This window comes from Antrostomus carolinensis, unplaced genomic scaffold (genome assembly GCF_000700745.2).
Source record: "Antrostomus carolinensis isolate BGI_N321 unplaced genomic scaffold, ASM70074v2 scaffold3599, whole genome shotgun sequence".
Classification (NCBI taxonomy): Eukaryota; Metazoa; Chordata; class Aves; order Caprimulgiformes; family Caprimulgidae; genus Antrostomus; species Antrostomus carolinensis.
In genome coordinates, this window is record NW_010337739.1 from 33,956 (window position 1) to 59,054 (window position 25,099).

The 25,099-nt window shown below is 39.1% G+C and overlaps 1 protein-coding gene across 2 annotated transcripts in view; it reads left to right on the forward strand.

The window, feature by feature from the left end:
• Positions 1-25,099, forward strand: part of LOC104530621 (mucin-5B) — a 42,966-nt gene that overhangs the window by 8,603 nt on the left and 9,264 nt on the right. Inside the window, exons 7-36 of one of the 2 annotated variants that reach the window (XM_029086810.1) lie at positions 1-85; positions 708-825; positions 1,723-1,861; positions 2,461-2,562; positions 3,597-3,666; positions 3,911-4,048; positions 4,919-5,083; positions 5,956-6,050; positions 7,676-7,802; positions 10,742-10,994; positions 11,983-12,035; positions 12,419-12,519; positions 12,821-12,972; positions 14,231-14,369; positions 15,084-15,194; positions 15,953-16,132; positions 16,531-16,767; positions 17,405-17,561; positions 17,732-17,860; positions 18,300-18,384; positions 18,586-18,623; positions 19,656-19,811; positions 20,620-20,685; positions 20,717-20,725; positions 20,923-21,006; positions 21,680-21,921; positions 22,416-22,593; positions 22,897-23,147; positions 23,592-23,775; positions 24,293-24,485. The exon at positions 1-85 is cut by the window's left edge and continues 32 nt beyond it. In XM_029086810.1, the coding sequence (XP_028942643.1) occupies positions 1-85; positions 708-825; positions 1,723-1,861; positions 2,461-2,562; positions 3,597-3,666; positions 3,911-4,048; positions 4,919-5,083; positions 5,956-6,050; positions 7,676-7,802; positions 10,742-10,994; positions 11,983-12,035; positions 12,419-12,519; positions 12,821-12,972; positions 14,231-14,369; positions 15,084-15,194; positions 15,953-16,132; positions 16,531-16,767; positions 17,405-17,561; positions 17,732-17,860; positions 18,300-18,384; positions 18,586-18,623; positions 19,656-19,811; positions 20,620-20,685; positions 20,717-20,725; positions 20,923-21,006; positions 21,680-21,921; positions 22,416-22,593; positions 22,897-23,147; positions 23,592-23,775; positions 24,293-24,485 (4,037 nt within the window). The remainder of the gene's footprint in view (positions 86-707; positions 826-1,722; positions 1,862-2,460; positions 2,563-3,596; positions 3,667-3,910; positions 4,049-4,918; positions 5,084-5,955; positions 6,051-7,675; positions 7,803-10,741; positions 10,995-11,982; positions 12,036-12,418; positions 12,520-12,820; positions 12,973-14,230; positions 14,370-15,083; positions 15,195-15,952; positions 16,133-16,530; positions 16,768-17,404; positions 17,562-17,731; positions 17,861-18,299; positions 18,385-18,585; positions 18,624-19,655; positions 19,812-20,619; positions 20,686-20,716; positions 20,726-20,922; positions 21,007-21,679; positions 21,922-22,415; positions 22,594-22,896; positions 23,148-23,591; positions 23,776-24,292; positions 24,486-25,099) is intronic. The other variant, XM_029086811.1, reaches the window with a different exon arrangement.

Sequence of the window (25,099 nt, forward strand, 5' to 3'; positions counted from 1 at the left end):
AACTCGTGTGTTGACACGTGTGCTGACCCAGAGAGGAGCAAGATTTGTAAAGCCCCATGTACGGATGGCTGTTTCTGTCCTCCTGGTAAGGCAGATCATTTCTTCCAAAGAGTCACACATATCAAGGAACAGAGAGGGAGGTTGTTCCCTTTCAGTTAGTGGCAGGTTTTTTTCTTTAACATTTTGTGCTAAAACCAAAGAATAAACTGTTTCTTCTAGTATAATTTAACAACTTATTGGAAAAAGCAGATCTCTAAAGAGTCAAGATCCTAACACTGGAGGATGTGAGGGCAACATTTCTAAGGACTAGACAGAAAAATATGGTACAGATGTGGAAAGAGGAAAGATGTTCTCTAAACAGTAAGAATGCTGGTGAAGATGTCTCATGGGGTGTCTCTCTGTTACGAGACTAGATCTTATTGTAGCTTCAGTAGCTTCAGCAATCTAGCGCTTGATAATCCTGCTGACAGTGACAAGTTACAGTAACATTCAGAGATACTGAGTTTTGCATTGCTTTCATTTGAGCTCTAATAAGAAAAATGTCCTGTCCATTGATATCTGAAAGATGTGTTGTTTTCCTTAAAACCTATCCCATTCATTTACAGATCAGCTGAATACTCCCATGTTTTTTCCTTAACTCTAATCTTCCTTGATAGTGTTTCCCAGACTTACCAAAGGAATATTAACAAGACAATGTGTCTGAACAGGAACTATCCTTGATGACCTCGGTGGCAAAAAATGCATCCCCAGAGAGAGCTGCCCCTGTATGTTTCAAGGCAAAGTCTACTCATCTGGAAGGACTTACTCCACTCCCTGCCAAAACTGGTACTGTTGTGATCTTGCTTGCACTAACAAGGCAGAGACATTTACTTCAGAGTGTTCAGTTGCATACTTTTCTTTTTTTTTTAACTCTTCCTAACATTTGTCTTAAATATTAATGCAAAATGTGTGTCTGAATTTCAGCAGTACAGGAAAACTTAGAGGTAGCCCTCAATCTCACATAGTTACCACACTCACTTGAAACTGCCAGCAAAAACTGAGTTGAAGATTTCAGAAAGCAGAAAAATGAGTCTTGGCTGGTTAGCTCAGAGGCTTTGAGCACTAAAGTGGAAGCAAGGAGTCATACTATGTTAATGAGTTACCTTTCCAACCACCTCTACAAAAGGCTATTTCAAGGCCTGGATCTCAAAAGTCCTGATCCTTGAGAATTCCTTGATTTAGAAAAAAACCTGTAGCTTGAACCCATCTCCATTCTGCACTAGTGAAATGCTATAAGATCTCAGGTATATTATTCTCAAAACAGTTTTATTTGTTACTCTATTACAGAATTAGTTGCTGAAATGTAGCATCAGCAACTTGCTGAATAGTTGCATCAGCAACATAAAATGTCACAAGATCCTGCTTGAAGAGGATCTTTCTTTAAAAAGTCAACTAAATAATTTAGGCCCTGGAAAACACTTCTTGCTTGACCAACTCAGTGTCTCTCTCTGAAGGTGCTAGTTGGAAGCCCAGTGCTGTTGTCTCATTGAGAGATATTCAACCTTCACACTTTAAAGGCCTAATACAAAGTCTTCCTCCTACAGGGATTTAATAACCAGCTGAATAACAAGCTAAAAAGACAAAGAGGGTATCATCTGTGCAGATTCAGCTACAGATGTTATCTCACTTTTACTCCTTTAAAGATATATTTATTCTAATTTCTCCTTTTTGGGTTTTGTACAGTACTTGCAAAGGAGGCCACTGGAGCTGTATCTCTCTGCCCTGTTCTGGAAGTTGCAATATAGATGGAGGATTCCATGTAACAACGTTCGATAACAAGAGATTCAATTTTCATGGCAACTGCCATTACGTCTTAGCTAAGGTATGAAACAGTCTCCCGTTTCACTCCTAAATCTCTTGAGTAGCACGAAGCATTAAGCTGTGCTGGAGCTTTATATGACTTAATTTAATTAAATGGCAATAATCCAGTAAAGAACTTCAGCACATTATCAGTTTTAAACCTCATAAATTTTCCAGTTCACATTGTATTGCAAGTCAATGGCTTGTTGCTTTGCATTGAAGTTTTGCAGCTTCAAGGTAGTTTTCCATATTTATTTAAATTAATTTATTTTCTTATTGGAGGTATTGCTGTAATTTAAGCTTTTCTCCTCAAGCTTTCTTCATGCTTGACTGTCAAAAGGAAGTAGATGAGCAAAAATTCCTGCAAAAAGATTAAATTCCATGTGACTCTCAGCATATGATCCACACAGGTTGTGATAGCTAGGAAACAGAGTGCAGAAGGAAGGCAGTGAACATTATTGATTTTGGCAATGAAATAAAATGGTTCACAGTTACAGATTACATGCCCCAGTTCTTTTATTGTTCCATTTTAGCCTTTCAGAGACACCTTTTTTCCTTTCTGCCTCCTTTTCTGTAACAAGCTAACAATGCCTTCGCGTCCATTTTCTCATGTCGTTTCAGAATACTGATGACACATTCGTGGTGATTGGAGAGATCATCCAGTGTGGGATATCAAAGACAATGACTTGCTTAAAGAATGTGTTAGTCACACTAGGAAGAACTGTAAGTAATTTGCTTTAATTAGTGAATGTCACTTTTATTTAGACTGGAAGATGGAATTTCTCTAACACTGTGGACTCATTTTGGTCCGCTGCAGTCCTGAGACTGAAAGATTGATACCAACATATGATGCAGTTAATGTGTTTATTGGTTTTTTTTCTATGAGAGTTATATCCCTTCCAGTTCCTTTGGATTCTGGTTTTTCCATTTTCTTTAGAGGTAACTGGTTAAAAATTATCCTTGTCAGCTTTCCCTCTCTTTTTCATGACTCCAAACTTTTTAACTTATTTCTTTTTGCAATATTGAGTATTCCACCAGAAAGTTCCCTTTCTTTTTACAAAGCTCTGAGTCCTGAGGTTTTTCCTAATGCAATGACTGAAGGAGCAGAAGTATCCAAATGAAGGCCTGAGGGTTCGCCTGCAGAAGGTTATGCTATGATTCAAACTTAATTCAGTGGAAGCTGAGTTAGGGCTGGTATTTATGCGTGCCTAAAGTTATACAGATTCTTTCTGTCCGCCTGGTATTTAACTGGTGCAGTCCTAACCTTGTTAGGAGATCTAACATCCTAACCTCCTTCGATAGTCAATAAAGGAAGAGGGGGTCTCCAAAGGACGAGTCAGTCCACCTAAGGTATAATGTGTTCTTCTGGAGAGGCCAGTCACCCTCCATTGACTACTGAGCGACTTTGAGTCAGCTAGCTCTCATTTTGAATACACTACTTTTCCAATGAGATAGATCCAAACCTACACATAACATCTCACGTGTGGTTCTCAAAAAGATAACCTTTTAGTTTTGTGAGATCATTCAATCGAAGCTGTTGCTCATGGAGAGGGTTTTTCATTTTTTTCTTATGGCCTAGAGATTATGGCCTACATTAATGTATGGCATCCAGACACAGTTACACTGATCCCAGAGGTGATCAAGTTTTGAAGACACTACATTTTAATACTTAATGAAGCGTCTCAGATTGCTGATGTCTGTCTCATGTCATATGCATTCACTGCTCTGGGCTTATTCTTTTTCCTTTGTCCCTGCAGACTATAAAAATATGTTCCTGTGGAAATATCTACATGAACAATTTCATTGTGAAGCTGCCAGTAAGCAAAGGTAAATGTCCTTCTTCACGTCTTCCCCAGACCAGCCTACATATATTTACAGAGGGATTCCTGCTCCCTTCTCTGAAAATAACATGATCCTGCTCATTCTTAGGTCATTTGACTTAAACAAATACTAGGTCTGTGACTCCCTGAGAATTCCTGTGTTACGCTGGATGCACTGGTAAACGGAAGTTCCTGTTTACTCAGCTTCACAAAGATTTGCAGGTACATATATTTTTTTTCTTCCTCTTTAGATGGCATCACCATCTTCAGACTCTCTACATTTTTCATCAAAATCTTGAGCTCAACTGGACTACGGATTCGAGTGCAAATGAAACCTGTAATGCAGCTCTCCATAACAGTCGATCATTCTTATCAGAATCGCACATCTGGTAGGACACATCATGCTCTTTCAGTTTACTCTTAAACTGAATTATAGCTGCTTGTCTAGCACTTTAAGTGAACAAACGATTTGATTTTATATTGACTTGGATATGTTAGAACCCTTGGTTAAATCTAAAGCCTCCCTGAAACACAGTGTTGGGTAAAACCTTCAATGTGCTGAAGAAAAATTATATAATCATAGAATCAGAATCATAGAATGGTTTGGGTTGGCAGGGACCTTAAAGCTCATCCAGTCCCAACCCCCCTGCCAGCAGCAGGGACACCTTCCACTAGACCAGGTTGCTCAAAGCCTCATCCAGCCTGGCCTTCAACACCTCCAGGGAGGGGGCATCCACAACTTCCTTGGGCAATAATCTCTGAGATGTTTAGTGTGCGCAGGTCTTTTAGGCTCTATCTGTAAAAGCAGGCCTTCAGAGACTTACAAGATGCAGACTATGTTCTTGGTTTTGCCACCAGTCTCCTGTTTACATTATTTAAGCTTTTTGTGCTTCTGTTTCCTATCTGTGTAATGGGTTGCATTTTGTCTCACCTGTTTTTCATTGCTTTTGTGATCTCCTTTGCTTATAAGCCTTTGGGGAAGGCACTTCTCTGTCTGCCAGTGTCTACTGAAGCAAATTTAAGCAGCTTCCAGTCTCTTTGCTATCACTTAAGTGTTACTGTAATGCAGAAAAAATAATAATTACACTCTAAAGACAAGAGTCCTGTCTGATTTGTGGGAACATCAGGAAGGAAAAGAGCTTCTCTCAAACAAGGTCCATTATAGACCAAAGAGTGTTCATCTAGAAACCATTCTTTTTTCCACTCAAAGTAGTGATTTCTTTTCTTCTGCTTTTTTTTTTCCCTACCACCCACACAAGGTCTTTGTGGCAATTTCAATAACATCCAAACTGATGACTTCAGAACAGTCACTGGAGCTGTGGAAGATTCAGCTTCTGCTTTTGGTAACTCATGGAAAACTAGAGCCAGCTGTTTTGATGTTGATGAGAGCTTTGAAGATCCTTGTTCAAACAGTGTGGATAAAGGTAGCAGGCATTTCATCCCTGGAGTATCAGTGCTAAGCAATTTTCACATGACAGATAAGGAAAAAAGCTTTAGAAATCTCATAAACATCAAAAGCCACTGCCTCTGAGGCTTTTACTAGAGAGGACACATTGGGGTTTGCAGGTCTTCGAGGTGACAGCTTTGCTTTTGAAACAAAAAAGAATGCACTGCTGGAGAAAGAGCGAACACCTTATTCTCTGATGACTTGAAGAGCACACAGAGCATCAATGAAAACAATTTAGGTTTACAGCAGAGCATTCTTGGTTGTCAGTATTTGGGCAAGATCTTAATCTAATGCAGATAGTTACAGCTGTGCTGAAGTCAAAAAGACTAAATTATTAAGACTCCAGACTCCAGCAAGCATTGTACAATACTAGGTGCCCTGTCTCCTTGCTGCCTTTTACTTGATTTGGGTATATATAGGATTCAGACTGTACTCTTCTAGGTATTGCCACATGGAATTAAAGCTGCAGCTCACAGCCACACAGCTCACTGATTACTACATGCTTGATGTTATTGCTTGACTATAAAGAATTCCCTGACTGCAAAGAATTAGGAGATTTTGATGGAAAACAATGAAAATGAGGAGTTTTTTCAGATGTTTTGCAAATCCAGCTGCAGTAATAATGTTAGTAGTTGGAAGGTGAAAGCTTTCTTTCAGGGAGATGCTTGATCATCCATTCAACTGTGCTTATCACCTTGATATGTTAATGTCCTGTATTTCCTTCCGGCATTATCTGAACACTTCAGGAAATTCTAGTTCTGTGTGATACCTGATAAGAATATTAATTCAGGTAATAATGTGGTTTAACTGACTATGGACAATGTTTTTTTTTTTTTTTTCCCAATTCAGAAAAATTTGCCCAGCATTGGTGTGCTCTTCTGTCTAATATGAGCAGTGTGTTTGCTCCCTGCCATTCTGTTGTAGAACCTTCTGTGTACATTAAGGTAAGGCACCAGTTTAAATGGCTGGTTTAATCTACTCCAAAGACTGATCTGCCATGAAGGCAGTCTGGCCTATGGGAATGAAATAGGTTACAGTAATGCCTGTTTGCAAAGAAGTTCACTGATGCTGTTGAAAAAAATGAGAGTTTGTGCAAGATACAATGGGCTTTGTAGATGCAGTCCTGAAAATATTAAATGACTACCAAAAAAATGTGTTTGCTGTTTTTTAAACAAAACCTATTCACTCTGAAAAATCAAATCAGTATTTCTGTGTGGAATTGAACTGAGAATTTTTTCAGCCTCATGGATTCCCTCTGACTTGGATTAAATTCAAGTCTAGGAGAAGAATATATACTATATTTACATTGTTTATATCCCTTTTTTTACTGTGGAATCATGTTAGTCTCCTCATATTTAGAATGCCAGAAGCTACACATAAGTACTCTTGGTGTACAGCTGTGTAATGCTGTTGAGGAAATTAGCTGACCTAGATAGTTGCTGCCTTTGTGCAAGTAGTAAAGAAGTTTCTGTAAAAACACAGAAAATTCATGTAGGGGCTGTGTGAGACACAACTTAATGAGAAAATAGCTGAGCCTGAAATTTTGCCCGAAATTTGATTTGTCTTCAGATACCTTTAAAAATACGGCTTATGCTTTATTTCTCCCAAGTTTCCCTCTGAAAATAGGTCTGCTTGAGAATTCCTAACTATAAGTAAAACAGGAATTTGCAATTTTCGGTTTAGGAAAAGTAATAACCAATTTCTTATGGATATATCTGTTATTTCTGCTAATCTAAATCAGATTTTAAACCATGATGCATAGAATCATCTTCCATGACATCAGTAATGGATAGGCCACTATCTATGCAGTGTGACCCTACTGCTCCAGTTACTGGCTGTATCTGGGTTCTTCTGTCCAGCCATCCAATTAAAAGAACTTGAGCTTTAAATCTCCTTTATACTTACCTAACTAGTTCTTTAGATATTATTACATATGATTCCTTATTAAACCATCTTCTGTTCTTCTATTTAATTGGATGTGTCTTATCTACACACTAGATAGGTACACAAGTGCCTATATTTTCAATTCAATATTTTCAATACTGCTGTGCAATATTTTTACTTCTGGATAATTTCAAATGACATATTTTGACATGTCCTAGACGGTACATCCTCGTGGGAGGCTGATATAGCCATTTCTTAGTGCTTTAATGAACTAGAGGTGTTCTTATCACTTATTATTCATCTATTCCTGAGTGTTAGACATAATGACATTGCAGTTACATGACTGTAATTGATTTCCTATTTCTCAGGTTTGCATACTATTAATGAACATACATTTTCTCTTAAAGATATTACAAACTAAGCTTCATTGGTAATAATACTTTTTTCAAAAATATATTAGTTGAGTACATTTTGAATTGCTGTATATATTTCTCTTAAAGATATTTCTAAGATATTTCTCTTAAACTAAGATATTTCTCTTAAAGATATTACAAACTAATTATTCATTGGTAATAATACTTTTTTCAAAAACATATTAGTTGAGTACATTTTGAATTGCTGTATGTTTCCCTGTTTCTTCTATGAGCTGGGCATAATAATACTCATGTACTTTTCTGTTCCCTAGAAATGTATGTATGACACCTGTAATGCTGAGAAGAGTGAAGTGGCACTGTGTAGTGTGCTCTCTACTTACTCCAGAGACTGTGCTGCAGCAGGCGTGTCCCTGAAGGGCTGGAGGCAGGGCATCTGTGGTGTGTATCCTAAAACACCTTCGCAAGGGATATGGGGTAACAGCTTCAGGAGAGCCTAGAATTAACATATACTCTACAAAAAACCTTCTGCTTGCCAAAATCAGTTTGTTTCTCCTTCATCCTCTTACGATGCATGTTCATTGTGTAAAACACTAGGTGAATTCAGTACTCAGAGAATGAAAACAGGATAAAGAATATTAATCAAATCACAAGAAGGAATTGCAATTAAGTTAGTTTTGAACATATGAGCATCCCCATGTATTTTAATTCTTATACCTTTTTTGCAGTTCATCTCAGCCCTCTGGTCTCAGATGATGCCCATGCAAATAGCATCACTCTCATTAACTGCATTTTTCCATGTTACATTAAAATAGTAATGGTTTTTAATGAACATATATTAGTGATAGCTGAGAATGTGGAAATGTTTAAAGGCATTTTCAGCTCAGGACTATCTAACAAATTAATAAAATTTTCTTGGAGATACACATTTTCACTAAATCCTGGGCTTGGAGACCACATATGTATATATTTTTATTTGGAACTGCTAGAATTTATTACAAGATGGTATCAGAGCTGAGAATAAAACTAACAAGTCCCAGCTTCTGAATTTTACTTCAGCATTTCCATTTTTCCATTGACGATCAGATAGTTCAAGGGAGATTTTCTTATCTCAACATGAAAGTAGATGTATGGGTTTCTTGACTAGTAACACATCTGAATAGGAAACATCACAACAATTATTTCTGAGCAGCTTTGATGCAGCTGTGATCTATTTATTTGCCTGACTTAGAAGCTAGCTGTGATATTCAATAGAGACAACAAATGTAACTGGTGTGGTGCTTTGCTGAATGAATTTAAGATTGCAGTAAGAACAATTTAACAAACCTATGCTGAAATAATTAAAAGGGAACACAGTGTAGTCCACAGCAAATTATCCTAGAGTCAGAGATTTATGTATTAGACACAGTCCCTGTTTATTGAAATCTTTGTTATAGACGTAAAATTACTGACATTTTTTTATGACAAAGAGAGACTGGTTTGCAGCACAGGTTGGACTGAAATCTGTGGACTCATGGTACGGTAGGTAATATTAACTCAAACAGTGCAGTAACCTTGGGAAAAAAATGCTAATGGCTTAATCAGCACAATCATTTTTAGGCCTTATTTTAAGAAGAAATAATCTTTCGGGAACATGCCTGTGATAAGATTGAAGGTTGTGCTGTTCATGAGTGAAAGAATAAATGGGCCAGAACAGTCACTCTCAGTGGTCTGTCCCATTGTGGGGGTTGGAAAGGCTCTTCCAGCTCCTGCAGCTGTGTCCAGCTGTGGTGGGCTGCAGGCAGCATCCAAGGCAGGCTATATCCTAAGAGGATGTGTATATTGTGGTCAGCAGAGTATATGAAATAAGTGAACCCTGCTAGTTAACTAGTGCTCCTTGTGCAAGCTAGCTCATGTTCTCTGCACTCATGCCTCCAGTTGTGATGTATATAATCTAAGATTACAGATCTGTGACCATGAGTACTATAATCAAATAACCTTTTTCTTACCACATCTCGCTTTACCAAAATTGATCTTCTTCGTCTGTGAAAAGTAAACATGTTATTTTATTGCTTTAATACGATCTTTTTCGTCTGTGAAAAAGTAAAGGGAAAAAGTAAACATGTTATTTTATTGCTTTAATAGCTAACAATTGAGACACCCATTCAGGTAAAACCGATGTAGACTCATGCTCAAAATCTTCGTTAATATCTTTCTTATTTGGCCAATTTTGACTTAAAAATAGCAGTTGCATCATCCTCATAGTATGCCTATAAATTAGGAGAATGTGGCCTCCCTGATTTATACACATGACATCGTGTCTGCTCCAGCTAAGACCAGGAAACCATATGTTTTTTGTTGGTGGAGGTGGTAGTTTTGAATGTGTACACAAAACTAGCACACTAACTAATCTGAGAAAGTGTACTATGGTCATGGACTGGAAAACCACACAGTGCTTTGTTTAAGCATGGAACCTGTTGCTCATATATTGATAACATTGCTGCAAAATTGATTAGCACAATTGCCCGTGAAAAACTCCCCTTTACCTTGTAGTACATCTCTGTGTATCTGAAAAATAGCTGTGGGGTTAAATCTGTGAAAGTGAATCAGAAAGAGCTCCAAGATTACTAGATCCCCAGTTCCCATTGAATTTCAGAATAATTTGGATGCCAGGCTTTCGTGAAAACCACAGCCTTAAAAGAGGTGAATTTCCTGACAAAGTCTGATGTCAGCCCCCATGGATCACTACTGCAGATTTTAAGGCAGCATTTTGAAGGTGTTGTTTCTTGGTGGCCTGTGAAATTCAACCAGCTTTTCACTGTCTTACAGAGTCAGTTGAGCTCTTTAGGTTTTGATATTTAACTACTTAGTGCAACCAGACATCTTAGAAATTGTTATTTCTCATTTCCCCAGAGGTTGACAACAAGAGCTTTCCTCAATACATCTGTGAGAACTCAAACACACTTTCTCTGGTAACACCAAATGATTAGCAGAGTTCCTTGGCATTGCCAATTTACTGTCAAAATTCACCCCTCACAAAATATACTCATATCTTAAATTATTCTCAGGCAAAGAAATCATTAGTAAAGAACAGAAAAATAATTTTTAACTACAAGAACAAGTCAGAAGTTATTGGTTTCAGTTCTTTGCGTAAGACAGAAATGTAAATTGTACAAATTACAAAATCATACTGATTCCCTTATTCAGTCAAGCTGTAGCCTGCTGAGTATTTCAGTATTCAGCGTCACGTAGCTTAGGTTTTGTGAGAAAACTTCCGTCAGATCACTGGGAGACAAGGTCTTCTAGTTTGAAGAAAGCACATTAATTGCTGCCAACAATTAGCAACATGAGCAATGGTTGCACAGAGAAGGCCATACATCCCTTTTATTTCTCTTGCAAAGATCCCTCTGAGGAGTGTCCTGAGACTATGGTTTATAACTATAGCGTGAAGTACTGTAACCAGTCTTGCCGTTCGCTGGATGAGCCTGATCCGCTGTGTAAAGTTCAGATCGCTCCGATGGAGGGCTGTGGCTGCCCTGAAGGGACCTACCTCAATGACGAGGAGGAATGTGTGCCTCCAGATGACTGTCCCTGCTACTACAAAGGCAAGATTGTTCAGCCAGGCAACTCCTTCCAAGAGGACAAACTGATGTGGTAAGCTGCTCTGATCATGTAAAGCCTGCATACCTGGGGGACGTCAGGGAACACCGGGGAAGTACCTTTCTAATCCCTGAACAGCGTCATTTTACCTAAGGAATAATGACAAATTTATCCTGGGTTGTACCAAAGCAAATATTCGCCTGGCAGGAAGTGCAGCCATAGCAAAGGTTGAGAGCCTATACTCCTGCTAGCAAACAAGAAACTGAAAACATCTGAAATAGAGTAATGTTTGCAATCTATCTCTATGCAAAGTTCATTGTCATGTAAAAAATATCTGTGTACATTGGGAGCAAGTTTGTGAGAAGGGAGGGGGCTTAGAGGAGTTTCTGACTTTGAAATTAAAAAGCAAAGTGAAAAAAACCCCACATCCTGCAGATTTTATTTTTATTTTTAAAAAATAAAAATGGTCCAGGAAAAAACTCCAAATCTCGTTTTTTAAGAGAGAGAAATTTTGCGGAAAATACGAAAAATAACATCTGCAGTGAAAAACTATTGTCATTTTCTCTTTTTCAACCAGTTCAGGTTGAAACAAATACCAGGGGAAGTCTGTTTTATTCAAATAATTTATTTGTATCTCTAGATGTCTATGTATTCTCTCTTCCAACTCCCTTTTTTAAAATCATTTCTGAAGATTCTAGACTATTTGGTAAACACAATTTCATTTAGTAATTTAAGATGTCTCTTATTTAAGAAAGTGTTTGTCTCATCTCATGGAGTAGAAAATAGATGCTTTAGGGAAAACTTGATTTAGGAAAACCGGCAGCAAACCAGTGGCAGATGAAGGAAGTGTAATTAAGAGCTGGGTGCATCTTCCTTCTGGGGATGGTAATTCATGTCTATGAACCTGACAGATGTCCCAAATATTCATTTTGATAGGAATTTGGTATTTGTATGACTACTTGTGAAGATTTTTAGTGCCTTTCTATCTCGTGAGAGGAATGTGTAAAGAGTTGATGTGTTTCATTTTATGTAATCTCTTTAGCAAATGCATTCAAGGAAGATTAGACTGCATTGGAGAAGCGGTCCTGGTAAAAGGTGAGATTTTGTTAAATAATGGCATTATGGTCTCAGATAGTTATCATCATGTTTTTCTGTATTATCTCTCACTTCCTGTAACATTCTAGTATTCTGCACACTTTTTTTCTTCTCCCTGAAGTGTGCTGGTTATGGACAATAGTTGTCTTTGCAAAAATACCAACATACTTGCTGAATTCTTTAAAAGATGAAGATATTTCTCAAAGATTAGGATATTTGCTTCCTTCTTACCCCATGTTGGTGGGCAGAAACAAAAGCTAATAGAAACTGTAAATGAGAGACACATGCTGCCCTTAAATGCTCTGCTCTGTTTTACAATTGCCAACAGCATCCTTATTGCTTTCACTAAATTACCTTCCTAAAACCTTTTCTTCCTCCTACAGATTGCCCAACTCCTATGTATTACTTCAACTGCAGCTCTGCAGGTCCTGGTGCAATTGGATCAGAGTGTCAGAAAAGTTGTAAGACGCAGGACATGCACTGTGTAAGGACTTCACCTCCTAGCAGGAGCATGGGACAACATGATTGTGCATGTATGATTGTCCTTAACAAACACTGACGGTAACATGTTACGTTGTTCACAGACCAACTACTGTACTGATAACACAGCAGCTATAGCTACCCATGTAGCTGTGATACTTTTAGTTTGATTGTCACTAATTAACAGCTATAGGATTAAAAAAAACAAAACCAAAAATTTGGCAGCCAGAGCTAGCACCTCTGCTTGTTCTCTGTACTTTCTGTGCATTAACAATTTGCCTTGTGTTGTATCTTTATATACACAGTATGTCACAGAATGTGTTTCTGGCTGCATGTGTCCTGATGGGCTGGTATTGGATGGCAGTGGAGGATGTATTCCCAAAGATCAGTGTCCGTGTGTCCATGGAGGACACTTTTATAAACCTGGGGAAACCATCAAAGTGGACTGCAACACATGGTATGTTATTCTAGGGAGCCTTGTTTTATAACGAGGGCTATTAAAATTGCCAGTGCTTAGTGTGCCTGTGGAGCAGGATGTATTTTGAAGCCTTCCTCTTCATCATTAGAGCCAACAGGCTTCTACTAAAAATAAAAGGGGAAACATTTCGTCTCTGCAACATGGTGCACAAGCCTGCACTTGGGGAGAACAAGTACCAAGACCTGTCTAATGATTTCCATCCTTTTCTGCAAGCTTTCCACACCAGCTTTAGAAGTACCAGCCTCATCTTTGCTGGTCTGTGGGTGGTCATTCTACAAGGGGGATTTGAATCTGTGTCTGTCCGGCACAGCTGAATCCCAGAAAAGGACTGAATTTAAAGATAGAGGAGGGAGGAATCTCAGTGATCATCCAGTGACTTGCAATGCTCCTGGGTACATAGTTCTCAAATAAGATAAATGAATGCTCTAGTTGTTTCAATTGATGGTATAACTCTGACATAGTCTTCACTGTTATTACTGATCATGGTGGGTAGAATGCTCTGAAGCCTCCTTACGCCTTATTTAGTGAGGATGAGACTATATGTTCCAGCCAAGAGGATGCACAGAAAATAGAGCCAGAAACACTTTGGTTTGATCACCACTGGTACAAGTGATCAAGTTTAACATGTGAAGCCAAACCCTGATAAGCAGTTGTTGACATCACAGAGGCCATTAAGAAGTTTTATTGCAGTGAGGGCTTTTGTTTTCTTATGACAACAGGACACACATGGGGAAAAAATTTGCAGTCTCTGTGTCAAAGGTGTAACAACTGGAACTTTCTGTCTGCAGTCCCCCTGAACTGGAGGTAAAGTTTGTCAAGGGAAGAGAGGGCTAATATTGGTTCACACCACAGTAGTCAGGAACAGAACTGATCACATGGTACCTCACAGATTAATATTCAGAAATTATTGAAATATTCAGCTCTTCTCCTTTAATTTACCTCCTAAATCCCCAATTTCAGCTGCCAGGGCTTAATGATTTAAAATATATTTGAAGGAAAAACTAGAATAAAAACAGGCAAAGTTCAAATGGTATTAAACATGAACTTTCTGATTAGTAAGCCATCTCATGGCATGATCTCAGAACAGTTGAGAGTGTAAGCCTGAAAGAGTGACAGATGATTGCTTTCTTTGAAGTACTGCAAAATACAAACCTTTGAATTACTCTGCCCAGGTTTGGGGATAAGGGACAAACACATTTCATACAAAGGTTGTGATTCTTTGCATTTCACCTCCCAGCACCTGTAACAAAAGGCAGTGGAACTGCACAGACAATCCCTGCAAGGGAACATGTACTGTGTATGGAAACGGGCATTACATGAGCTTTGACGGGGAGAAGTTTGATTTCCTGGGAGACTGTGACTATATCCTAGCACAGGTATCAATTTTTTTCACTTTCCTATCCATATGCTTTTTTCAGCTTACACTGTAGGGTTAAGTTTGAATAATTAAAGGGCTATTTAATGCAAAATAGTCAGCACTGATGAGCAGAGCCTACTCTCCTAGAACAGAGAGAGATTTTTCCATATAAAAGCAAAGCAATTAACTCTCAGAAGTGACACAAGAGGGCACTGTGTCATCCTAAACGATTAACTCCTGGTCTGGTCAGCCCTTTCCTGATGTAATTCCAACCTCTGCAAGGGAAAAAAAATCGGTGTGGTGTTGAAAAGCTAAGATTTTCTCTCAGCCATACTGATACAGCCAGACTGAGAGTATTTTTGTTATGACAGAAAGATGTAGATGTCAACGTGTGACCCTTGTTTAATAATAGCATGACACAGGAGTCAATACAGTTGGTTTTGCTAATTTTAATAAAAAAATATTTTTGCCTTTTTGGCTGTGCAGGACTGGTGTTATGAAAAGCTCAGGTTTTTCCTTCGCTTTTCTCTTTGAAATTCCTGGTTAAGTATGAATCTGCCACTGAGTCAGATGCCACTAGTGGCTCTTCAAATACCCAGAGCTTTGGTGAATAAAACAGTGACAAACTAGCAAAAGTCAGATTGGGGTGTCATTCATTTAGAGCACCTGAAAATGTTTAAGACTGTTCTAATTGCCTGAAAAGATCTAATAAAACATTAACTATTTTTCTAAGGATTTTTGCCCAAATAACATGGATGCTGGCACCTTCCGAATTGTAATTCAGAACAACGCCTGCGGGAAGTCACTCTCCATCTGCTCCCTAAAGATCACACTGATTTTTGAGGTTTGGCTAGAAGTGGTTCTAACTGAAGAGCTGTAGTCTTGATTTTGTAGTATCCCCTTAGATTCCAGCATGATTGCTGCTAGAGAGTACCTGTGGAAGTCAAACAGCCAGAAAGCAGAGGGAGACGAACTGGGAAAGGTTTAGATGTTTGGTGTTAACAGGTCTGGACACCTGAAGGTGAGGGAATAGATGAAGGGAGAGAGCAGAATTCTATGTATGGGCATATGTGTGTGTGGTTGCATCTGTGACATTATATAGGAGTGATATAGGAGTGATGGGAAAGTTTTGATCAGCGCATGTTTCTCTACCATGGTTTGAACACAAGGCAGATGTAACTACAGAGGGAAGAGGTTTTTTTCCTTCATCTCAGGTTTAGCATTTCCCCAAAGTGTACACAAAAGAGGTTTCTCCCATAGTGGGGGTGAGGGGATGGTTAAAAAAATGTAGCATGACAAGGGGTGTTCTAGCGTGCCCATGCACTCGGGAGCTGCTGTGCCAGCAGAAAAAGTTTCATCTAGAATGAGGACAATTTCTGTGAGGACAATTTCTGTGAGGTAAGACTTATCATGTAAGGGCCGACATTTCCCATTGAAGTCAGTGGGTCTTGTCTGTGGCTCGTGTCTGGCGATAGATGTAGTGTAAACGATGAAAGATGAATTGTAAAGACTATGGAAAGATGAGAATAAGAACAAGAGGTAGAATACCAGTGTTAGTTATCTATTTTATTTCCTTCCATGCAATATATCTGTTCCTTGTAGAGCAGTGAAATCAGGCTCTTGGAAGGAAGAATTCAAGAGATAGCCACTGATCCAGGAGCTGAGAAGAATTACAAAGTGGATCTCAGAGGAGGTTATATTGTGATTGAAACAAATCAGGGGATGAACTTCATGTGGGACCAGAAGACTACTGTTGTTGTTCATGTGGCACCATCTTTCCAGGTAGGTATGGTATGGACTGAGAGTTATGATTTCAATCTCAAAGTTATGCATCCACAACTGCAGACACAGTTGGAAAGGCAGGTCTTGGAAAAGTGTTGGGTTCAGTGGACAAGAAGATGCAAACAAGCTGTGTCCTGTGCTTTATTTCATTGTTCAGTCAGTATGAAACACTCCAGAATATATGGGGGTAGAAGTAAAGCCAGACACTTTGCAGTATTGGATGGCTAACGGAGTGATCTTGTCACTTGAAGTCCCTCTTTTTCTAAGCCATATTTTGATGGCTGTTTAGAAATTTGCAGCTAAATTTACCTTGACCTGTTCTATAGTTTATTTCTGTTAAGCAGTGGACTGAACTCAAAATAACCAAACCATTTACTGTGCCTACACAAATTACACAGGGAAAAGTCTGTGGACTTTGTGGGGACTTTGATGGCCGCTCGAGGAACGACTTCACAACCAGAGGACAGTCAGTGGAGATGAGCATCCAGGAGTTTGGAAACAGCTGGAAAATAACAAGCACCTGCTCGAATATAAACATGACAGACCTGTGTGCTGATCAGCCTTTCAAGTCTGTCCTGGGACAGAAGCACTGCAGCATCATTAAGAGTACCATCTTTGAAGCCTGTCATAGTAAGGTAATCGTGTTATCTCATCCTCAGTAGCTTCACACTATGTATTTGCTGCTATTATGCAGCCTATTTGTTCACAAATTTTTACCATGAAATGCTATTACACAGCATCCTTGAGTATAAGGGCTGCCTCTCACAGAACCTCGCTTTACAGATATGCCAGTTGAATCCTATTGCAGAGTAATGAGGAAACAGCAGTGCCTGTTTTGAGCAACTGAAGACAAAGAGGATAATAAGTTAAATCACAAGAAATGTAAAGTTCAGTGGAAATGGGATTTCCTTTTATGCTCAGACACTATCTCTCTGTTAGAAAGTGAACACACTACATATTTGTGCTAACCCAAAGTAAGGTAGTTTAGTACTGCAGAAATTACACTGGAAAGACATTTTGAGTGTAAATGCCAGTGTTGCATATATGAGACTGGGAAGATTTAGGGTCCAATTCTACCAGGCAGGTGAAAATAGAAAACTACATGTTGTAAAATACCATTGCTCCTTTTTGACAATCCCAGTCTGTCACAGACTCAGCCTGATTCTGCCAGAGCAGCTGCCAGTGGATGGCAAAAATTCAGAGCCCTTTCTGTCATTAAAACCCAGTGCAGCAGGTACATCTGTGGTAACATGTCTGTTGGTATTTTGATAGGTGAACCCAATACCATATTATGAATCTTGTATTTCTGACTTCTGTGGCTGTGACAGCGTGGGAGACTGTGAGTGCTTCTGTACCTCTGTTGCTGCTTACTCAAGAAGCTGTAGCAGTGCTGGAGTCTGTATCGACTGGAGAACTCCTGCCATTTGCCGTAAGTATTGCACTGAAAATGCACACAGAAAAGCAGTGCTCTGTGTGCACAAGAGCAGAATTCTGAAATCACTGTGCATACATGGCTCAACAAGCTCTTGTTTACAACACTTAGAAAATAACCCCTGCCCAGTGTCTGAGACTTGGAGGTGTTTTATTCTTCTGTTCCAGCTGTGTTCTGTGATTATTACAATCCATCTGACAAACATGAGTGGTTCTACAAACCCTGTGGAGCCCCTTGTCTAAAGACCTGCAGGAACCCACAAGGGAAATGTGGGAACTTACTGTACAGTTTAGAAGGTAAGTCTTGCTTGACCTTGATGTATTTTATGGGAGTTGAAGCTATTAGACTAGTTTTAAATGTCTTAAGCATCAAGGTTGCAGAAAGGCTATCCCATTTGCCCCAGAAACTCATTGATCTTGCCTTGCGTGGCATAATTTCCCATGTGATGGTGATATTCATAGCATAATTTGCCTTTTGCCTTTAAGTCTGGGGAGAGATAAAAGGTAATTCAGTCTAAATTTGCAAAGAATAATTTTCTGTTGACAGAGTTAATTAAAACTTCTGGGAGACAGAGGGAAAAGTGGACGTGGAAAAATAATAGGTAGTGTAAAGAACATTCTTACTGCGGTCACATTAATTTTGGGATCAAATCGGCATCTGATAGAGGTATTTATGTATTCTCGCTGGATTTATGCAAAGCAAACTAAGAATGTTCTGTTTCCTTTAACTTTCCAGGCTGTTACCCAGAGTGCCGTCCTGACAAGCCATATTTTGATGAGTCTAGCAGGGAGTGCGTCTCCCTCCTCAACTGCACTTCATGGTAAGTCAGTTGATGGTGAGAGAGGTAAAATACAACTGGAAAGGACAATCTGTGCAATGTTTTTGTTCACAGGCAGCAGCAATTATCATTAAATCCTCCAGAATTAGGCTTTTATGTAAAAGTAGATACTATTGCAGACATTGTTATTCCACATACTGATTCAAGTCTATAAAACACATCTCCTTTTCTCTTTATCTTCAGCAATCCTGAACAGAAACTATGTACTGAACACTCCAAAGGTAACTTTTCACCACTCTCATCATTCATTGAGTGATGACAGGACTGAAACTACCCAACATCATGTGTTACTGCAGGTGTATTGGTAAGAGGAGGCCAGCTAGCTACTTCAATATGTGGATGCACAGCAGTACAGATACACTTTGATAAGCAAAATGCAGCCTTTGATCTGAAGAAACCATCACACTGTCTAAAGGATAATCATAGGGAGGAAGGAGAGAAGTTAATACCACTTCTCCACATTTACACTTCCTTGGTAGTCAGTGAAGACAGACAGAAAGTAGCCTGAAGCAGGCCACTCATGGTACCACTTTTAATGATCACTTTCAGAATCTTATAGAGGTGCTAGTTCCTATCCACTAATTTAATAATAACTCTAGACCGCTAGTTTATGAAAGACATCTTTGTGCCTAAAGGACTCGCTTAATGTATGTTAACAGTTCATTGCCATATCTGGAATAAACTGCATCCCAATATGCAGGGTGACACCGTAAACAACACATCTCCAGTTTTGTTGATTTTGTTACAGCAATAGATATATTCCCTTGGGTTCCTGAATGTACATTCTCCAAAGCCTGGAGAGCGTCTTACACGTTGAAATGAAATTGCTTATTACTGCATGTTCCTCACTAGTGGATGGAAATGGCTGTACAACACCTTCTGAGCCAGTGTTTTATCACTCAGCAAGGCAGAAATCCCAGTTTGTTCCCTGCCAGGAGGGAATACACCTGTGCTCCATGCTGAGTGAGGACAGTGCCAGTTCTGATGCTTACACCAGCCAGTAATTCCTCTATGCAAGCTGATTCCAAGAAACACCAGCAACAACAAAAATTCAACCAACTTTAAATAAATGAGGTAGACTCCCAGGGCAACTTCTCAAATAGAAACTGAGAAAGATTTTCAGGTATTTAATTCATATTTGATGGCGTGAGCTACACAAGGATAAATCCAGAATTTTATTTTATTTTCATTTGTATTTATATTACAAGTTTCCCCTGTTCACGTGGCATTTTTTTTTTTTTTGGATGCCTCAGATTGCCTTTGCTGCTACAATGGAAAGACCTACACCTTAAATGAAACTGTATACAGCCATGTATATGGGACTGAGTGTGGTGATGCTGTCTGTGGCCCTAACGGAGAGATCATTAAAACACTCATGCCTTGCAGAACACCATCCACACCAGCACAAGGTACTAGATGTTCTTATGGAAAACTGCAATGGTAATGAGATTCCTCTACCTTGGATAAAGTCTCCTACTGCACGTCTAGGATAATCACAGAATTTAAGGCAGCTGATGGTTCAGGAATGAGGGGTCAAAGCTTGTGGGTCTCATGGTGGGGAGCAAAAGTGTAATTTTAATAGATTCTTACTGTCAACGGGGTAAAGAGAGTAGGGGGATTTGGCCATTTTTCAGTAGAGCTTTTACAATAACCTTGGAGCTAACGCAGTTGACATTCTGGAGCTGTTAATCTCAATATTTCATACTTCTAAACCTTGTTTTTGTCCTTATTATCACCTGTGTCACACTATGGTTCCTACTATACTCTGTTCTGCACTGGAATAAGTCAGTCTGTAGTGGGTGACTGGAGCAAGAAAATAAAGCTGCCTAGCGGTTTACTCTCTTCCCAAAATGGAAGGTGCAGGGTGAAGGGGATGTGAATGAACAGAAAATAGGAAGCAAAAAGAAATAAAGAAAAGGTGCAACTTTGCCACATAATTATAGCAAACAAAAATAAGTGGCTTCGAAAAAGTGTATTATCCTGGTAGAAAATTATACAAAGGGGACGAGGAAAATTAAAAGTTAGCTTATCTACTCAAGAGAGTAGTAGAACTGAAGACATGATGATAAGCCCATGTGTTTGGTATTTACTAAATGTGGTAACAAGTGTAACAAGAAATATAATGGAGTAACAGCTAGGAAAGAAAGGGCTATTAAAAAAAGAGTATAGGTGGCATAGTAAAATGTCAAAATTATCTTTCTTTGTTTAAACCAAGAGATTATTTGCAACAAAGTGTTACAAGTAAAAATGAAGTGCCACTAAAAATCACCTCTCCAAAGTCAGGTGAAGTCTTGCAGGACTAGAAAGTTCAAAGAAACCTTAAGTTGGAATGAATAAGCAAAGGTAGAAGTGTGACTTTTGTGTTCTATATAGAAAAAAAATAACTACAAGGAGGAGTGCGTGTGAATTATGCTAGTAGCATACAATATAATAGAGAGAGAAAATATAAATATAGAGAGGCCTGTTCAGAATGTGGTGGGGGTATAAAATTTATTATTTTTCTTCTTTTTGTGATTGTAGAGAATGAAATAAATGTCACAGGGCTTGAAAGTAGATTAGCCAGTCCCTGCTTCTGCAATGTCAACGGAAAGATGATACAAATGGGTGAGAAACCAAGCAGGTTTTTTTCCTGCTCCATTGATAAAAGATGTACTGTTAGATAAAGTTGCTTCAGCAAGTGCTCATTCACTCTGCTGCAGTTACATGTTACCACAAGCTGTTACGTCTTTGAACTGTAAGTAATGCTTTCAGAACTCCAGCTCTCCCATATCCAATAGCTTTTTCCTGTTTTGGATATCCCTGGTGTAAGGAAGCTTATGCAGATGCTAACTTCAGTGGACTCCAGCACAAACCCTGAATCCCAAACTGCTGAACATGGGCTTTTAATCCACAGTCATACTCCAAAAACAGAGGAAGGAAGATGACTCTTCATCCCTTAGTAGCTCCTGAACCACCTGTCCCCTGATCTTTGTGAAGACCAGATACACTTTGTGATATATTCAGTATTCTCTCCTCTTATATTCATTTTCTCTTCCTGCTAATGTACTTAAAGCAGAATTTCAGATCAGCTGCCTGTGTCCCTCCCTCAGCCTTTGCCATTTGGATGAACTGAGCTCCAGTTCAGTCACTGAATTCAAAGAGCTGCAAACAGGCAGTCACACCTGAACATGGCCATGGGGTACAGGCAGACCCAGCTGGTTAAATGCAGGGCTGAATATGTGTCTGTTACCAGTTTTATGCACAGTCCAGCGCTAACTGTTGGGTTTTGACCTTGCAGGAGAAAATGTGTCTCTGCCAGTGAATGTAACAAGTCATTGTGCTTACTCTGTCTGCAATGCATCGTGTCAGATTGAATTAATTTGGGCAGAGTGTAAAATTGGTCATACTGAAGCCCTCAAGAGCTGTGGTCCAGACTCTGAAGCCTGTCCACAAACAGCTGCTCCAAGTACAACAAGCCAAGTTCCTGCTTCCACGGGGACTCCTGTGAGCGATTGCCTTGGGCTCATTCCTCCCAGAAAGGTGAGAGACTTGAAATAAGATTTTTTTCTTCAGATACAGCATTTCCTGCAGCCAGGATTTGGTGTTCGCCTCTGATGGTGGTAACCAACACTACAGCTGGACTGTAGGCCTGGCTGAATTACATGATTAAGAATTATCCCAAGTAATTGAGGGAATAAATTCATTATTCTGTTCACTTGAAACATCTGATTGTATGTGGGCAGAGATAGCCAAGCTGAAAAAAAGGCTAGAAGACCACACCTGGCAGTGTCCCATCATCAGAAGTGGTCAGGACCTCAATATTGAGTCCTATACAATATGTTGTAGAACAGAAGTAGATATCAAGACTCTACTGTGTTATGTTTCATATTGCCTGGTTTCCAGAGAAAGCATAAATAGCAAATAATGCCATGCTAGACAGTTAGATGAATGGAGCGTGCTTGCTGTGTGTGATTTTAACATATTTCTTTCTTCACTTTGGTATGTGCCTCTCCTCTTTTTCAATCTGTCAATAGTTTAATGAAACATGGAACTTCGGAAACTGCCAGATCGCCACTTGTCTGGGAGAAGGAAACAATATTAAACTGTCCAGCATGACTTGCCCTCCTCAGCAACTGCAACTTTGTGTCAATGGTTTCCCGTTCACGAAACACCACGATGAAACTGGTTGCTGTGAAGTCTTCGAGTGCCAGTGTATGTACTGCTGCAGGAGAATTCTGAAATACATGTTATGTTCAGCTAGACCTCAACAAAGATAAGTCTATGAGGTCAACATCTATGTTATGTTCATATTTATTCAGTAGGATGTAATGTAACAGAAGTCCCATCTCAAACGTTGTCTGTTAAGAAGAGGAAAGAGGGTCCTTGCTAGGCTAATTTTTCTTTATAGAACTGGTTATTTTAGCTCTCACTGAAAGTGAGTAAAAGAGTTAAAACCAGCTTGTACTTACAGGAAGCTCAGAAGACGAATTTGAAGTCTGTCACTCTGTCTTCCAGGTATTTGCAGTGGATGGGGAAATGAGCATTATGTGACTTTTGATGGAACATATTATCATTTTAAAGAAAACTGCACTTATATTCTTGTGAAGTCTGTCCATCCTGACTCTCACAACTTCTGGATACACCTCGACAACTACTACTGTGCTGGCACTGATGGAGCAATTTGTTCAATGTCCCTTTTCATTTTTCACTCCAACTCTGTTGTTACTCTGACACAAGCAATGGAACATGGGAAAGAAACAAACTTGGTAGAGTATAATGTTAAAATGAATTCTCAGTATTATTTGGCTGTAGTTATATTACTGTGCTGCCAAATGCCCTGGCACAACAAAGGATGATGTGTGTAAAAAATTGTATGGGCAGGAAATGCAGTTATATTGCATTCTCTCTCTTTTTTTTTCCTTTGTGTCAATAAAAATTTGTATATTCTAAAAACTTGGGAAATGATCACATAATTGAAAGTTGTCTTTTTCTTCCTAAAATTCTTTTTCTTCCTGACATGACTATTCAAATGTAAATTAAAAATATTAAAAAGGAATCATAGAGAAGTGCTTAAATGACTGTCTTTGACAGACTTCATTTGGTGCATCTAAGCTCTGAATTTGTGCTGCTCTACTTTCCAGTTGCACAAACCATATACCTTACTCGATAGAAGATTGTCCATAGAGTCCTTTTGTTTCTCTTCTTTTTAGATTTTGTTTAATGGTAAGAAAGCTGTTCCAGACATTTCCAAGAATGGTATCAGGATAACCAGTTCTGGCCTTTACGTCATCGTTGAAATATCAGAATTAGAAGTTTATGTCTCTTACAGTCGCCTTGCATTTTACATAAAACTCCCTTTTGGAAAATTTTCTAACAAAACCATGGGACTGTGTGGTGAGTGTCCTCATCAGCTGACAGTAATGAATGCAATAAATTTTCCTTCTTCTTTCTCTCATGTACTTGTAAACATCTCTAAATGCTTGCAACTCCACTGATTTCTATTTCTCACAAATTTTAACAAATTAATCTCTTTTTGGTGGAAAGACACTGTCAGGAGGCAGAAGTTTAAGTCACTTCCTTTCATTCTGTTCAGTCTGTTGGTGGATGGAGATAAACTCTTCTAACCCCTTCCTCTTGATCATATCTACTCAAAGACAGAGCCATCTGAGTTGCTTTAGCCACCAAGAGAAATGCATCAGCCAACACATCAGCTCTGGTTTTCATGACTAACTGGCAAACTATTTCTTCTAGCCTTCTCTTCCTGCACATCATTCTTGTGGACCCATCCAGGACCCCACCTATTTTTAACCTTCCCACAAGGAGGAGAACTTCCCTCCAGGTTTTCTCTAAAAACAGCTTCATCAGCATCAACTGTCCTTGAACTGTTACTTTGCTTTTATACTGCTGCCAGGTACCTGCACCAACCAGAAATCTGAAGATGCTATGAAGAGGAATGGTGAGGTTATTGAGTCCTTCAAAGAGATGGCATTAGATTGGAAAGTCCCAGATCCTACCAACAGATACTGTAATCCAGGTGTCTCAGAACCAACTGAGATGGAGTATCACCAGCACTGTGAGCCTTCCAATCTGTGTAAAATCATCTGGTAAGACAACTCCCAAAAGTGCCAGAAAAATAAGTCTACAAGATAATTTTCTGCTTCAATACATGAAGGTGTGAACTGCTTGTAGAGCATGACGGAAAGATGAAGTCTAGCATACCGTTAAAAACTGAGCAGTGAACTGATATGTGAATATTCCTGAGTTTGGCAGATATTTTTCAGCTGCATCATCAAAATCAGTCCTCAATAGTATCCGCTACTTGGCACTCCCTTTGCCTCTGAGTTCTGGAGAAGCCAACCAGGAACTAGTTGTAATTCAGTATCTGAAAGCTCTGGATGGAAAGGAATGCAGTCAGAATATAGTATGTGAATAAGTGTGTCTGTTTTAAAAAATAATTGTATGGTTTAAAACAGGATTGTCAAATATGATGACACTTTTATGTCAGCATGTAGAATTGTAGCTGTGAGCTGTGCAGGAGAATTTTCTTTGCAGGTATCAGTCCAACATAACATTGCTTCCTTTCAAAGCATTGTAAAGCATGGGAGGGAAAGCTCATTCTCAGTGAAGCTGTGTATGCATATTGCTTACTAGAGCAGTTGGTAGCTGTATCTTTACCTCGAGGCTTTCTCTGGGTGGGGATGTGTTTGGTTCTGAGTTG